This window comes from Eschrichtius robustus, chromosome 8 (genome assembly GCF_028021215.1).
Source record: "Eschrichtius robustus isolate mEscRob2 chromosome 8, mEscRob2.pri, whole genome shotgun sequence".
Classification (NCBI taxonomy): domain Eukaryota; kingdom Metazoa; phylum Chordata; class Mammalia; order Artiodactyla; family Eschrichtiidae; genus Eschrichtius; species Eschrichtius robustus.
The window spans coordinates 114,730,629-114,747,066 of record NC_090831.1 but is presented as its reverse complement, the minus strand read 5'-3'; the positions used below and the strand labels follow the sequence as shown (position 1 = coordinate 114,747,066).

Here is a 16,438-nt window from a genome sequence, read left to right as displayed (position 1 = left end):
ATCAAACATTTTGCAGCACCCAGAAGTGGAGATTTTATACATCTTTGCTCGTGGTTAGAAATACCTGACTACTACTTTTCATTGGGAGTAAAGGTTGCAACTCTCTGTAAATCGAATAGGAATAATCAGATCACAATTTAAAAATGTAGTCTTTTAACATAAGAGGCCCACTTGAACTTACCTCCCAAGTGGCACACAGATTTGACTTGTGATATAACCATTTGCCATTTTCATCTTTAGGATAGAATTCATCTCCAGGCTATCAAAAACGAAAAAGAAAAAGAAAAAGTGTAGTTAACTTTATTTATATCTGGGGATTGAAATGATGGAATTTAAGTTGTCAGTATTCCAATATACCCAGGCCCTGGGAAACCAATTCAAGATATATATATATATATATTTTTTTTTTTTCCCCTCACCCTGTGGAACTGTCCAGAAATTCATTCGTCCAACATATATGACACATCAGTCTCATTCTCTCACCCCAGCATTCATTATTCTTTATTTATTGACAGATTATTGTTGTTCTTAAGCCATGAAGTTCTCTCTTAATGATAAAATTTCTCATTAAAGAAAAGTAAAAGTTGAGAATTAGGACTTTTAGACTCAGTGTTTGGATAGTCTATCCTCGCCAAAGTTGAGGACAGCAAATTTCTTACTCTTATAAGAAACCAAAGGTCATCACTATGGCTGAGAGGAGGAAATTCTTCAGCTAAGTATAGTTGATGAATGCAATGTTCCTTAAGTATAAGGGAAATGCATAGCACATTACTTCTCAGGTCTGGCTAATCGCCCCATGGTTCTTTTCTTTCCCTTTTTGGGCCTTCCAAGAGTTCAGCATCTTTTTTTCTACCTCATACACTATGTAAGTGTCAAACCTCCTCCTCTAACTTTTGAATGATACTTTCCCAATGAAGATTGACTATGGTGTGCAAATTGTCTTTCAGATTTCTCCTTTTTTGCTATATTTTAAAATGGGACCCATCTCTTAGGGGCTTGGAAATGAGATAGAAATAAAAGATGATTTCTAGATTCCTTGAGTGGATGGTGGTAATCATCTCCTGAGGTTGGACAAGGAATTGAGAGTTTTGTTTTGGATAGTTTGAGTTTGAAATGACTGTTAGACAGTCAAGTGGCTATTTGAAGAGAACAGAGAAGTCTCAGAGAGTGGCTCAGAGAGAGGTCATGGGTACAGATAAAATTTGGGAGCCCTCAGCATATAAAATGGTATTCAATCCATTGCAACTGGATGAAATCACCTATAGAGAGAGTATGGCTCAGTAAGACAAGAATATTGAGGATAAAGCACTGGGCAAAACATTTGGAGTTTAGCAGAGAAGAAGCTGTCAAAGAATCACCAGAGGGTGATATCATAGAAGCCATGAGATGAAAATGTTTAAAGAAGGAGGCAGTAGCCAACTGTGCTGAAAGAGATCAAATAAAATATAGGACAAAGTGTCTACTGGATTTGGTTGGTGGCATAGAAGTCTTTGTAGACCTTGATAATAGGAATTTTTTGTTGTTGAACATCAAGCAATTGGATAAAATCCATTATATTCTTAAAATTTTCCCCTAATTTTTCGCTCTGCCATCTCACCTGAATGAAACTTTCACCTGGTGATAACAATTTTTCCATGCCCTCTTTAGCAAAGATAATTTCACCTCAATTTTCTTCTATTTCACTGAGAGCAGGAAAAGGACTCCTTTCTCCTCAAAGCCATGTAATCATTCATATTAACTACCCTGGTTATCTCTGATTTCTAAGCCCTTTGACCTTCTCAATACTTATGAGGCTTATTTCCACTCCAGACTCCCTCCATATTTCTTGCTTTTTGCATTTCCTAATTTTACTTCTGACCTGAAATGGCTTTGTATCTCCATTATGAACTCTGTTACTATTAATAGTTTTTACTCTCCCAAATTTTAATTAAGTCCTCTTCAAGTCTGAACCCATGTTAGATATTTCTATGATGTTCCACTGTGCTTACTTTACTAATCCCTTCATTTGGATAAGCTCATTGTCTTTTTACTCCTTTCCTGCTCCTGACTGTAAGGCATTATTAGAAGAATAACTCAACCCTCTAAAAATCCATGCTAATGACCCTCATTCCTGTTTAGCAATAACTTTGTCTTTTTAAAATGTCTTATCATGATTTTTTGTACTTTGTATTTTGTTGTTCTGAAATTGTGTCTGCTTATTAACTTTACATTTAAAAAATAACAAAGTGGTAAAATATTTTAGCGAGAAAGGTTTTTCTTTAAAAAGAATCATGAGATTCAAAAAGCAAGTGATATTTTGGCTTCAAAGACTGATTTCTCAATTACAGGAAGTACAGGTTCAGTTGGGAGGTAATGTCACTCTACTGTGTAATTTCTCACTGTTAAAAGTTTACCTTCTCTGTGTCCTTGAGCCTTGATCCTATTTAAGAATAGAAATAGAATTTCTTTATTTACCTTCTCCAAAAAGATTTTACAAGTCATTAGTCAGCCACAGAGAAGTAAATTTCATTTTCTCACTTTTAAATACCGGTTCTTTCCAAATCTGTAAGACTCAGCTTAGAACTCTGCCATTTGAATAAGAATCGAAGTTAGCTGAGTGAGGAGAAGCGCTAAGGTCAAAATCCCAAGAGCCTGACATAAAAAAATCACTGTAGTCCACAGGACATTGGGATTATTAGGCTTGTGAGGATAAGGCAGAGGGTAGTGTAGTATAAGGGAACACGTATGAGATTGGCATCAGGGGACCCAGGATCTGGTCCTAATTCTGATGGACTTTAATCCTAAGTAGTTCATTGCTTTTCTCTTCTGTGAAATGAGGTTTTTGGGATATGTAATTGCTAAGGTCACATCTTGGATGTGACCACAGAGGAGAGTTAATAAGGGAGGTGCTTCCAGAGAACAGAACGGGGCAGCCAGGTTGGCTGTGTAAAGAAATTCTGGCCACTGCGATGGCAGAGAGTCCTTGTCTTTCGTGTCCAGCAGGATCTGGTTTACCTCACGGACAAGTGGTCAGTTTTGTTTTTCAATCTCTCCTTCCCTCAGTGAAATCTTAAAGCAGCTGCTGCTCTTCAGCAGTGTATACTGGGTGGGTTGGTGGTGGTTAAACTGAGTCCATATACTGAGAAAGTTCAAGGAAGGAGTGCATTTGAATTAGAGGAATAGATATCACCTAGAAGTCCTGATCTTGGAACTGGCTTCAAAAATCTGACTACTCTTTGGGTTATTTTCCTTTGGAGAGGGTGGAGTGTGTGTAGGTTTTCAGTTGTATTTATTATTTTACATTATGTTGTGCAGGGATGTTTTCGTGACTGTGTGAATGGGAAGAAGGGTGTGTCTGGATGCTGGACAACTGCAATGTGGACTACAGCTAGGAGACTACTTGTTGGTTTGATGGAGAGCGTTTATAGCTGCAAAGACATGATATAACAGACAGTGCATTGGATTATGAATCTAGAAACTTGGGATCCAGGCCTGAGTTGGCTACACATAATCTTTCTTGGCATTTGTTGGGTTAGGTCAGTACTATCTGATTTATGGTAACAAAACATCATAATATTCTATGGTGCTAAGTAATGAATGAGCTTCCTGTGCATAGATGTTGGCCCATGGTTGCCAAAGAGCAGAGGCCTTACCTTTAGGCCTACGAACTTACCTTAAAAGCCATAGGTATTTCAATGATGTAAAGATCCACATAATCTAGCTGGAGGTCCTTGAGCGTCCTCTCCAGAGTTGGGCGGACCATCTGTGGGTCATGATGTGTAGCCCACAGCTGAAAGAAAAGAAGGGAGATAGTTAACTAATATCCTCATTATTATTATTATTTTTAACAATAATGCAGTCCTTTAAAAAAATTTTCTTTTTAAAGATTGATTGATTGATTGATTGCTATGTTGGGTCTTCGTTTCTGTGCTAGGGCTTTCTCTAGTTGCGGCAAGCGGGGGCCACTCTTCATCGCGGTGCACGGGCCTCTCACTATCATGGCCTCTCTTGTTGCGGAGCACAGGCTCCAGACGCGCAGGCTCAGTAGTTGTGGCTCACGGGCCTAGTTGCTCCGCGGCATGTGGGATCTTCCCAGACCAGGGCTCGAACCCGTGTCCCCTGCATTAGCAGGCAGATTCTCAACTACTGCACCACCAGGGAAGCCCCCAAAATTTTTTTTACTGTTTCTTTTTTTTTGGCCGCACCGCGCAGCAGGATCTTAGTTCCCCAACACCTATGCCCCCTGCAGTGGAAAAGCAGAGTCCTAACCACTAGACCGCCAGGGAATTCCCCAGCCCTTTATTCTTTACAAACACTCATACACATTGTATTCACCCATTTCATTTCACAAAAATATGTTTACATTGCAGTGTCGTCTGAGTATAGGTTGAGCTGATATAACTTGACATCCAGAGTATAACTTTATCCAAATATAGTACCAGAGATTTAAAGATCCACCTGAACCACAGAGTACCTAATTCAGCAATAAAGTCTTCCTCTGCTCTATGCTAATTGCCTAATCGACTCTTGGCACTTTCACTTTTCCTCATTGTGTAATTAGGGAACATCTATCTGACTAGTGGTTCTGACCTGGTTTGGCACTTTATTTTCATTTCATTGATAAAAGGTGTGCTTCATGTGAGTAAGAAATATGGTTGTGTACGTGTCTTCACCAGATCCTCCACATTGTGATGGGCGGTGCAGAAGCTGGTGAAATTTTAAATTATTGCAAAAGTTTAGATCCCTTTTCACTGCTCCTATGTTCTCATTTGGTTCACTTCCTCATTTCCCCAGGAAAATTCTGCCAATCCCTACTAAGATCTGAATCAATAATGTCACCAAAATGGTGGCACGGGAGACCCCAGCCTCCAGTCCTCCAACAAAGATCAACAATTAAATAGCTATTCATGGGGCATCCCTGGTGGTGCAGCGGTTAAGAATACGCCTGCCAATGCAGGAGACACGGGTTCGAGCCCTGGTCCAGGAAGATACCACATGCCACGGAACAACTAAGCCCGTACACCACAACTACTGAGCCTGCGCTCTAGAGCCCGCGAGCCACAACTACTGAGCCCATGTCCAACAACTACTGAAGCCCATGTGCCTAGAGCCTGTGCTCCCGAGAAGCCACCACAATGAAAAGCCTGCACACCACAACGAAGAGTAGCCCCTGCTCACCGCAACCAGAGAAAAGCCCGCGTGTAGCAACGAAGATCCAATGCAGCCAAAGATAAAATAAATAAAATAAATAAATTTATATAAAAAAACAAATAGCTATTCATGAAAAAACAAAACAAAACAGCTATTCATGAATACAAATGGGGAGATGTTGGTCAAAGGGTACAAACTTCCTGTTATAAGATGAATAAGTTCTGGGGATCTAATGAACAGCATCGTGATTATAGTTAACAATACTGTATTATATACTTGAAAGTTGCTAAGAGAATAAATCTTAAATGTTCTCATCACAGAAAATAAATGATAATTATGTAATGTGATGGAGGTGTTAGCTAACACTATGGTGGTAACCATTTTGCAATATATAATTGTATCAAATCAATGCGTTGTACACTTTATACAAGGCCATATGTCAATTATATCTCAATAAAGCTGAAAAAGTAAATAAAAGGAATGTAGACAGCTTAACATAAATAACAAAACAAGAAAAAGAAATTACTCGTTCTCTAAAGTGTTAGGTAATGAAAGATTAAGCCTTGGGTTGTCAAACTGGAGCATGTGTACCCTTGAGGTCTGTAAAACATGGGATACTGAAGGGTACCCAGAGCTTCAGGAAAAATGAACACATCTTCTTGGAGCATCAAATTTGCTTACATATTTTTTGGAAAAAAAAGTTTTGAATTTATGTACATTTTTTGCCACAAGTAAGAGCAAGCAAAATTAGCAAAATTTGATTTTTTTCCTATGTTGGACAATAATGTTTTTTCTTGCCTTCAGAGCACAGAGAAGAGAAAACAATGTGAGAGTAGAGAAAAATGTGTTTTTGTTGTTACTGTGGGTCCTTTTGGTGTATTGTTGAAATCTCATCTAACTGAAAATTCTGTTTTATATGTTTTAATCTATTTTTATTCAACAAACACATGCAGTACTAGTTCTAGGTACTCTTTAAGTGCTTTGTAAATGTTAACTCATATCAACCTTGAAATGAAATGAAATGGGTGATTTAATTCAGTTCAATTTTTTCATCATGATAGGTATTCCAACAGCTTTAACGGTTTACCAAGGAGATAAGAAGGAAAGTTTGTTTTTTTTTTAATAAGTTCAAAAATATTTCCAGCTTTGGGCAGGCTTCTTTGGCTCAGGTCCTCAGGATATGAGTTCAAGTTTATTTTTCCCCGGAAACACTTGGTGAGTTGTAATGAGAGACTCTGTAATAACAAAATCTTTAGGAATCAGGTTGTAAAGCTATAATAAAGCGAAAAGCTTCAGGCTGATATTTTGGGACAGTGGCTCTACACGGCCCCTTGAAATCATAGCCCATAAATGGCTGGTGACTTGGGCAACTGCAAACTCCTGGAGAGGCTGGAAAGGAGTCGGGAGGACGGGGTTCTGGGGAATGAGTGAAGTCAGAAGCACCACTTTGTTCTCTTTAGAAAACTTAGGAGAATTGTATTACAAGTTCTCTAAAGTTATACAGTTTTATTCCTGCAAGGCTGCCTGTAAATATGTATCCTATATTTCCACTGGCTTTCATTGTATCATGATGCTTTATCTTTCTGATTGCTCTTCAATGGATAGTGATTTCTAACACTGGAGATTTCAATTTCTCAAAAGATAGTGATCTAAACAAAATGTGGTATATCCATACAATGGAATATTATTCGGCCATAAAAAGAAATGAAATTCTGATATGTGCTACAACATGGTTGAAAGTAGAAAACATTATACTAAGTGAAAGAAGCTAGACAGAAAAGAACACATATTGTATGATTCCTTTTGTATGAAATGTCCAGAATAGGAAAACTAAGGAGACAGAAAGTAGATCAGTGTTTACCAGTGACTGGGGGAGAGCGATAAATGGGAAGTGATTACTGGTGGGTAAGAGGTTTCCTTTTGGAGTGATAAAAATAATCTGGAAAAGGTAGTGGTCATGGTTGTACAACTTTGTGAGTATACTAAAAATGGTGAACTTTATGGTACGTGAATTATATCTCAAAAAAAATTAGTGATCTATGGACAAATAGGCATATACAGAAGAAAAAGCTGCCTCCTTTTAGAAGAAGTTTTGACAAATGCTTATTGTAATATGAACCACCTCCTTACTTCCCCTCACTCCTCAAATCTACTTTCTTTGTAGATTTGACTCTTCCATATTGTCTTAAATCAATGCCCAAGTATGAAGAAAGAACTTTTCCCTAAACTTCAAGGGGCTAATTAGTCCCTAAATTCTTGGCAAGATTGAGGAACTTGGCAGTTAAGAACTCACTCCTCAGGACTTCCCTGGCAGTCCAGCGGTTAGAACTCTGCACTTCCACTGCAGGGGACACGGGGAACTAAGATCCTGCAAGCCTGCAGGGTTTGGTGAGTTCAACATTCTTCAGCAGAGAAAAGACGTCAGACCCACCATGAACATAACTCGTGTAGGGTGAAGGGAAGGCCTCACCTTTCCGCAGTAGAAGATATCCTGCCTCTGCACCTTTCCTTCTGCTATCTTCTCCCTGATGGCCTCCCCCACTTCGTGCTCGTTCTGGTAGAGGTAGGCGCCATCAATGTGCCGGTACCCCGTGTCAATGGCAATTTTCACTGATCTTGCACAGGTCCCCTTAGGGGTCTAAAATGATAGGGGGGTTGGGTTGGGGGAGAAGAGAAATGTGTCTTTTCTTTAATCATTCTTAATCAGGACACTTGGCACATACATCGTTTTATAGCGAAAACGACAAATTCAGACACCTAAAAGGACAAGAAAGACCCCTGCGTAACTGGGTAGGATGAAAGAAAGAAGGGAAAAGGAAGAGGAGAGGAAGTGGGATGGGACCTGCACCCCTTGGGGGAGCTGAATGTGAGGAGAGGTTCCCGCACCCGGGGAAGCCCCCTCACCAGCGAGGAGATCAGTTGGGACAGAAGGGGAACTTTGGGGGCTACGGGAGGAGAGCCCAGCAACCTGTCTGTGGAAGGCAGGACAGAATGAGACCTACACAGATGGTCCTCGCCACAGCCCTGTGTGCCCCAGGCTGAGAGGTGTGTCGCCAGTGTGTATGGGGGCTGGGTGCTAAAATGTGGGGTTTGGAGAGCAGACCCGGGGAGAAGACTTCTGTTGACTGTGCGGAGACAGCCTGAAGGGATGGAAGTGAGGAAATCCGCAACTAGGAATGCTTGTAGAGGAAACCCAGACCGCCATAGAAGCGAAGCACCATTGTTAAGTGACTTGCAAGGGGCAGGACTGCCATTGCAGCCTCTCTCCCCACATGAGGCCCCTGCCTCCCTGGGCATAAGGAAGGGCTCCCACCGGGGCAGGAGCTCTTGTGACCCCGGCCGCTGCTGCATCCACATCCCCCTCCTCGCCGGGGCGGACTTGTGCGCTCCAGGGCAGCCTTGGGAGCAGACCCCTGTGGGTGGCCCACATGCAGAGGTGGTGCTGAAACCACAGCTGAGCCCCAGGGGCTGTGCAACTAAGGAAGAAAAGCTGAAGTCTCTCCTCGCAGCTGCACAAACTGCGTATTGACAACCCTGCAACCAGCTTTGTAAGCTAAGTGCCTGCAGAACATCTAAATGGGCAGCAAGTGCTCCTGCAGCCAAGATGGGCCTAGCTTTAGCAGCTGTAGACTTTGTGGGCACTTACACAGGGGGGTCGGGCCAGGCCAGAGTCTGAGCTGCCCCCATAGTGCACACAGCGGGTCCAGGTCCATGATTACTGCAATCCTGGGACCTGACTTCAGTGGATCTGCGCTGGTGGCCTGGTGAAAACAACGTCTGAGGGACACTGGGGCCAACTGCAGGCATTCCCATGGTTAAGGTGGGGACGAGAACAGTACCAACAACAGTGTAATCTAAGAGCTTGTACAACAGGTGAAGGTGACACAACAGAGCACACCCATAGGTGAACAGCTCCAGAGGAGGAATGCTCCAGTCCCGCCTACCTCACACCACAGATCAGAAACACAGCTCAGAAACAGATCTGGGGGACTCTACTCTGACAACTAGGGAGCAGACCCCACCCCCGACAGGGCAGTGACAACCACAGAGCAAAGGGGAGGCCCTGCTCAATATCCAGTGCAGGTTCTGGTCACCACAACATCAGTCACACCTCCTATCAAGGGGATAACAGCTAGCAAACACTGAGGAAAGAGGTGGCAGACATCTATACTAAAAAGAGCCCTCTCACCAAAAAATATTAAACCCATGCAGGCTACACAGGGACGTTCCCACATAAAAATAGCCCTCCGTGACAGTCTGAGGGTCTGGCATTGGGAGGAAGAACCCCCAGAGCATTTAGCCTTGAAGGCCAGTGGGGCTTGAGTGCAGGACCTCCACAGGGCTGGGGGAAACAAAGACTCCACTCTTGGAGGGTGCACACAAGGTCTCACGTGCACTGGGACCCAGCACACAGGAGTACTTCCATAGGGACCTGGGCTAGACCTACCTAGGGGTCTTGGAGGGTCTCCTGGGGAGGTTAAGGTAGACTATAACTCACTGTGGGGGCAAAGAGACTGGTAGCAGAACCCCCAGGGAATATTAATTGGAGTGAGCTCTCCTGGAAGTCCACATTTCAGCACTAAGACCCAGCCCCACCCAATAACCTGCACACTCTAGTGCTGGAAAGCCTCACACCAACAACCAACGAGATAGGAACACAGCCCCACCCATCAGAAGACAGGCTGCCTAAAGTCGTACTGAGCTCACAGCCACCTCAAAACACACCCCTTGACATGGACATGGCCCTGCCCATCAGAGGGACATGACCCAGCTCCACCCACCAGAGGGCAGGCACCAGTCTCTCCCAACAGGAAGCCTGCACAAGCCCCTGGACCAACCTCACCCACCAGGGGGCAGACACCAGAAGCAAGAGGAACTATGATCCTGCAGACTGTGGAAAGGAGACCATGAACACAGAAAGTCAGACAAAATGAGATGACAGAGAAATATGTTGCAAATGAAGGAAGAAGATAAAAACCCACAAGAACAACTAAATGAAGAGGAGATAGGCAATCTACCTGAAAAAAGTCATATGACCTTTAGAAAAAAGCAAGAAAATAATTTCCATAAAAGTTAGAAGATAAATTACCTCTTGAGGGAGAGATGGTTTTGAATTGGGAAGGGCACACAGAGGGTTTCTGGGGGTTGGTATATTCTAATTTTGGATCTGTGTGCTGGTTACTCAGATGTTAGCTTTAAAAGTATTCACCCTTCTATATATTTCAAAATTTTAAATGTTAAAAAAATAAGGAAGTAGATCAAAAATAAAAGGTAAGTGACTCAAATAAATTCAAAACTTTAGATCCAAAGAATGTAGTAACCTGGGCATGAAACATCCATTTTTGGCCTTGGACCTACTATTTGTTCTCCTTTGTTTGGATCCAATTGGTTGCTAAGCTTTGTAGAGTCTACCCCATGATTTGTATCCTTCAGCCAAGTTACTTCTTTTCTAGGCCCCAGCCAAATTATTTTCCTCGCAGCCACCAACCAAGTTTAAGTCCTTATTATTTTTTGCCTGATTTATTAGAGAAGCCATCTCACTTGATCTCTATGTATTTCGCCTCTTCTCATCTTAATTCGATTTAACGTTGGCAGGTTAATAGCTTTGAAATATGAACCTACTTTTTTCTCCCTGGTATTTTTTTTGTTACCATCTACCCACCCCCCGCCCCCTCTCTCCAGCAAACCATTTTTTGCAGCTTGATGTGCAGCATTCATTGCCTCTGGAGAGGAATGACATAAAATGCAGAAGTCAGTTCTTGGTATTTGATTTCTAAGAGCCAAGGCTTCTGCGGCAGGAGTGTGAGTGTGAAGGGGTCACAGGTACTGCAAAGAACTCAGCATACACACTCTACTAAAAGTAAAAACAAACACCAGCTGAATTATTTTCTTTGACTCTTAAAATACTAGCTCATATAGCGTTTTACAAAAATATAAATGAGTCGCCATTACTTAAAAATTATTAATTACTTTACAATATTCTTTGAAAAATGTGAGAAGATCAGGCCACACTGGACTTTTGTTTATGCATGACAATTAGGTGTAGTGGAGAAATTACCATCTTCATTTAGAATGGTGAGTGGAATCCCTGGTACTCTATTTATTGTGTCTTGTACCATCAATCGTCTCCTAAGTGTTACTTGCACATGCTTTTTGTGTTTTTGTTTTTGTTTTGTAGCAAAGAAGAGAAGAAAGCATTTCTTGCACTTATATCTACTATCAAAATGAGAAAGCAGAACAAAACTGAGAAATAGACTTGGCTCTCTAGGACCACTTATTTATGGTTCCTGCCTTGTCTCTGGTCCCTTTAGGTAGAGATTGTGGGAACATCCTCAACCCTGACAAAGATTCTTTCATGGACCAAACTCTAATCAGGTTCTTTTGAACTCTTTTCCAACTTGGACTTTCATACTCATCTCTGCTCTGTCCAAGCTTAGGAAGAATACTGCTAAGTCAGTTTAACCACAACCTCTCACCCTCCATATCTGATCACACTTGATATCAAATCAGGTTCCTCCTCCTCCACCATGCCCCAGGAGATGTCTAGTCGCCCCACCCTGTCTTCAGCAAGAATCCTGTTAGGTCAGTTTAGCCAGAATCGCCCCTTATTCCTGATGTTTCCTCTTAGTAATTTTCTACCCACAGATCCCAACCCTGCACCTTGGTTATAAATTCTCACTTGCCCATGTATTCAGAGTTGACACCGATCTCTCTTCCCTACTACAAAATTCCATCACAGTGGCCCCTTGATGTTTCAGGCTCCTCCTTGGTACTCAAGAGATTGGACTTCACCTCTCCTTTGCCCCATATACAAAGCCTTTTGCTCACTCTTCAGAGTGTGAAAACTGTTTACAGCTATAGAAATCTTAACCAGAGCCACCCAGGAAGGGATACTGGATCAGTTACAACCCCAACCTAGGCTACTCCTTCCCTATAGCTTGGTGTTTCCTGATCTACCCCATAACTAGACTTGTTCACTGTTACTTTCATCTTTGAACAAGCACTTCAGCTTTTCTTTATAAGTGTATTTATTTTTTCTGCCTTCAGTCACTCACGGATTTTAAATCCCTTGTTTCTAGTCCATTGTTTCGATCCCTGTGTTACCTAGAAAAATGCCTCATACATGGTAGGCACACAATAAATATTTATTGAACTGAATTATTGCTCATTTTCCAAAATATTTACCATTGGTCCCAGATGTGTGTCATTTGCACACTCGGTAACATTCTTGAGTTTTACTTGAAGTTTTTGATAAATATTGGTTATTAACTCATGGGCTGATATACATAAAAACCAAATTAATTTCTATCAAAGCAGAAAAAGGAACAAGATTCAAAACTCTTGCCTATCGGACTTTCTCAGACAGAGATATAGGGAGAGAGACAGGAAGAAGGGAGACTTGCTGGGAGGCTATTATAGACTATTTCATCCCTGTATGAAAACATTCTGGGAATCTGTCCTAGGGAAATGGCGCATAGATAATTTGTACAGTTCAGTTTTCATTAGTTAGTGATCGTCAAATGAGGAAATGCACAGAGTGCTTGGTGCTACTAAATGTTGGTTCCATCTCAAATTCTCTGACTCCACAGGCACGAAACACCTCCACAGGCATGAAAGTTGGGCATATTAAGAGAAAAAAAATCTTTGTAAGTCAGGAGAAGCTAGGCTGGTTGGCCTGACACAGCTGCACAATAATGTTCCTCCAGGCTGCTGTTCTACAGTTCCTATCGCCACGTGTGTGACAGTGGAGTCTCAAATGGGCAGATGCTGGAGGAGAAGGTGTTGTTAGTCTTCCTTATCTCTGCTCCTACCCCGACTCCCCCTGAAGACAAGCCTAAATCTTCCCCTGGCGCCTGCTAACTTCTGTATCAAAATGGAACAGGATCCCAGGACAAATATTGACTGACTTGATTATATACATGAAATGTGAAGGATTTCAGTTAATGAGTTACCTCAGCCTGTCATTCTCCTTCCATCTCTTGTGGAATGAAAGGTTTTGAAAAGCACCTCAGGCACGCCAAGGGGAGAAGACTGAATTTTGGCATCAGATTTCATCTCTAGGACTAAGATTCTGACGTTAAATCTAATTCGGTGCTTTTATTTCCTGGTGACCGACTTGGGCATGGGTACTCCTAGTGTCTGTCTCATCAGCCCTCGGTAGATGGTGAGGGAGTTGTCAGTTGTACGGCTTTGAACAGAAACTGCTGAGTGTTCCAGCTCGGAGATACTCCACCCTCTCCACTCCCCGTCTCCCCCTCAACCTAGCTCTGCCTATCCCCCTCCCCCAAATCTTCCATGGTGGGCATTTTTCTTCACATTAGAGTGTCCAATTTTGTGAGACATACCTTTAGTTCTGTATTTCTGATCACAAATGTGGTTTGTACATGCACAATCTTCATTTCTAATAGTATTCCTCGAATGCCATATTCTCTAACTGCAGTATGTCTTATCTTCTGAAGTGAGTTACAACTCTTTTTGGGAAGTGACACATGAATGCTTTTGAATGTCTCCATCCTGTGGCATTTAATATTACTAGACACATAGCAGGCACTTAATATTTATTGGTAGATGCAGCACTTTGAGCCCCACTGAGTTTCAGGAGATAGATAGAGAGATAGAGAGATAGATAGAATGATAGATGTGCAAGCAAGGAGCCATATAATTGATAGAGAGTCATTGAAATGAGTAGAGGCATGACATAATTAGATTCATATCCTAGATCTATCATTCTATCTATCTATCTATCTATCTATCTATCTATCTATCTATCTATCTATCTATCCATCCTAGGTACTTTCTGGATATATTCCTAGATACTTTCATATATAGAAATACATATAGAAAGTCATAGAAATATACAGCTGCATTGACATAACATACATTTATAACAGGTAATATAGTATAGGGACTCAGAGGATAGGATCTAGGCCAAAACTACATTGGTTCAAATTCCAGTTCTCTTCCTCAGCTTTAGAAGTTTGGGACATTTTATTTTATCTTGCCATGCCTCAATTTTCTCATCTGTAAAACGGGGTAAAATGGTATCTCTTTCATAATGTTGTGAGGATTAAATTAGAAAATGCATGTACTATAAAGTACTACAAAGAGTTCCTGGCACATGGTTAAGTGTTAAAAAAATTTTAGCTATTATTATTGTATGCATTTACAACTCCATATCCTCTGATGCACATATATATATATATATATATATATATATATATATATATATATATATATATACATATATATATATATATATATATATCTCCTTTCATTCACTTGACAAGGATTACCTGAACACCCAGCACACATACTATACTGGGAATATAGAGCTGAACAAGACATGGTCTCTTTCCTGATGGATTTTACATCTGATAGAGAAGATTGCACAGAAACAATGGTAACAATATAGTGTGATAAGTGCTACAACAGAGTTGAGTATGAGGGGCTATGTGAACACGCAGGAGGGGCAAGTTGTGGTGGCTGGGAGATGAGTTTCTAAGGAGAGGTATCCTCCAGCTGAGTCTTGCAGGTTTAGTAAAAATTAGTCAGCTCAGGAGAAAGCGTGTTCCAGGTGGAGGGCAGCATGTTCAAGGTCATGGAGATGGGAGAGTTGTTCAAGGAACTCAGGTAGCTGTGTTTTACATGAGGGAGAGGTGGAAGAGTGGTGGTAGATACTGCTGGACTGACAGGTCTTGACTAAACCATAAGGCCCAATGTGCAAGTAAGGAGTATGGCCTCTACCCTATAATTGATAGGGAGCCATTGAAAAATTAGGCAGAGGCATGACATAATCAGATTCATATCCTTGTGCCTCTGTGCTTCTCTTTCTGCCTACAATGTCCTGCCTCAGCTCTGCTTCTCTGCCTAGCTGACTCATACTTAGTTTAACAGAGTTCATGCACACATGATCATTCAAATTTCAGTAGCATTTCTAGATATAATCACTGTTTATTCTGGTAATCAGCATTAAATGTGGAATTGCAATGTGGAAAGCAGAAAGATATTTTTCTTACAAGTAGAAGCTTTTCTGTGTTTTAATGGAAACCCACTTCAGTCCTCATGGTCAAATCTAACTATTCCCTTTCCTGTGTTTTCAGAGAGATACTGTTTATAATTCTCAGACAGCATTTACTCTTCATTGTTCTATGATTAATTAGTTATTAGAGTCTGTCTCCTCTATTAGATTTTTTTTTTTTTTTCTAGACAGCAGAGGCACTATTCTCTTCATATTTGAAGCTTCTATAGCCTAGTGCTTCATACATGGTAGGTTTTCACTAAATGTTTTGTTGGACTGAACTAAAAATTCTCAAATATGAACTTAAAAAAATCATAAACCATAAACTCAGAAATTTTATGTACTTCAGTTCAACCTAATAACCAGCATTCAGGCTGAATTTTAGTAAAGGAAGCAGAAAGGTCCCATTCTTTAAGCCGAGATACTTTAAAATCATAAACTAATTTAGTTTAACCGTTGGCTCAGTACTTATTCAGCCAAACAGCAGTCCTTCAAGGTTGCATTCATTATTACAAAAATTAAATCAATGAAATCCATTCAAAATGAATTACAGATTATCCTTTTGGAAAGTGTTAATTAAAAAAAAAAAACAGAGAGAGATAAGCTTACCAATCTAGGTTCTGAGTAGGTACCAAGTCCGATGATAGGAATGCTGTTTCCATCACTTAGAGGTATGCGGTGATATGCAGCACTGAGGTACATCTTGCAAAGTCTGAGGTTTCAATTTCTAGAAATGATTCTGAACACCACAGAAAAGCCTTTTTGAAAAGGTGTCCTAATGCCTATTTAATCAAAGAAAGGAGAGCCAGAGGGAGGAGCAGTGGGAGGGAAGAGAGATTTCTCAACCTGTGTTTTTTTTTTTCAGGTTGTTCTGGAAATCCTAATTGAGGTTGTCCTTTGAACTTATCAGAGGCATGTAAATAATAACCCATTTTGATCTTATGCTTACTTCCCTGCAAAGAAATGATTTTAAAAATAAAAGGAAACAAATCTAGCTGGCTTCTGTCAGCTAGGATGCTTTGGTTGGTAAGTAACAGACCTATTGCAAATTCTCTGAAATAATAAAAGAAATTTATTGGTCTATATTCCTGAAACCTCCAACCTTAGGGCTAGCTCCAGGTGTGACTAAGTTTTCCAGGACTTCCCTAGAGATTTGGGCTAGCAGGACTGGGAAGGGGTCTGGAATTTTTATCACCTAGTTAAGTGGGAAACTGGACTGGAGGGGAAAATGATGTGGCCAGGAACCAGTTTTTCACTCTCAGTTCATTTCTCTGCCTCCTTGCTCTCTCA

At 41.1% G+C, this 16,438-nt stretch overlaps 1 protein-coding gene across 7 annotated transcripts in view; it reads right to left on the bottom strand.

The window, feature by feature from the left end:
- The window catches only part of AKR1D1 (aldo-keto reductase family 1 member D1), a 41,257-nt gene extending 25,338 nt beyond the window's left edge, over positions 1-15,919 (bottom strand). For 6 of the 7 annotated variants that reach the window (XR_011074723.1, XR_011074724.1, XM_068549529.1 and 3 more), the window contains exons 1-4: positions 15,758-15,919; positions 7,601-7,768; positions 3,653-3,769; positions 182-259 (exon numbers count right to left, since the gene is read on the bottom strand). Coding sequence is in view for 4 of the 7 variants with exons in the window: in XM_068549529.1 (XP_068405630.1) it covers positions 182-259; positions 3,653-3,769; positions 7,601-7,768; positions 15,758-15,850 (456 nt within the window). In the remaining 3 variants the exon portion in view is untranslated. The remainder of the gene's footprint in view (positions 1-181; positions 260-3,652; positions 3,770-7,600; positions 7,769-15,757) is intronic. The other variant, XR_011074725.1, reaches the window with a different exon arrangement.
- Positions 15,920-16,438: the final 519 nt, after the last annotated feature.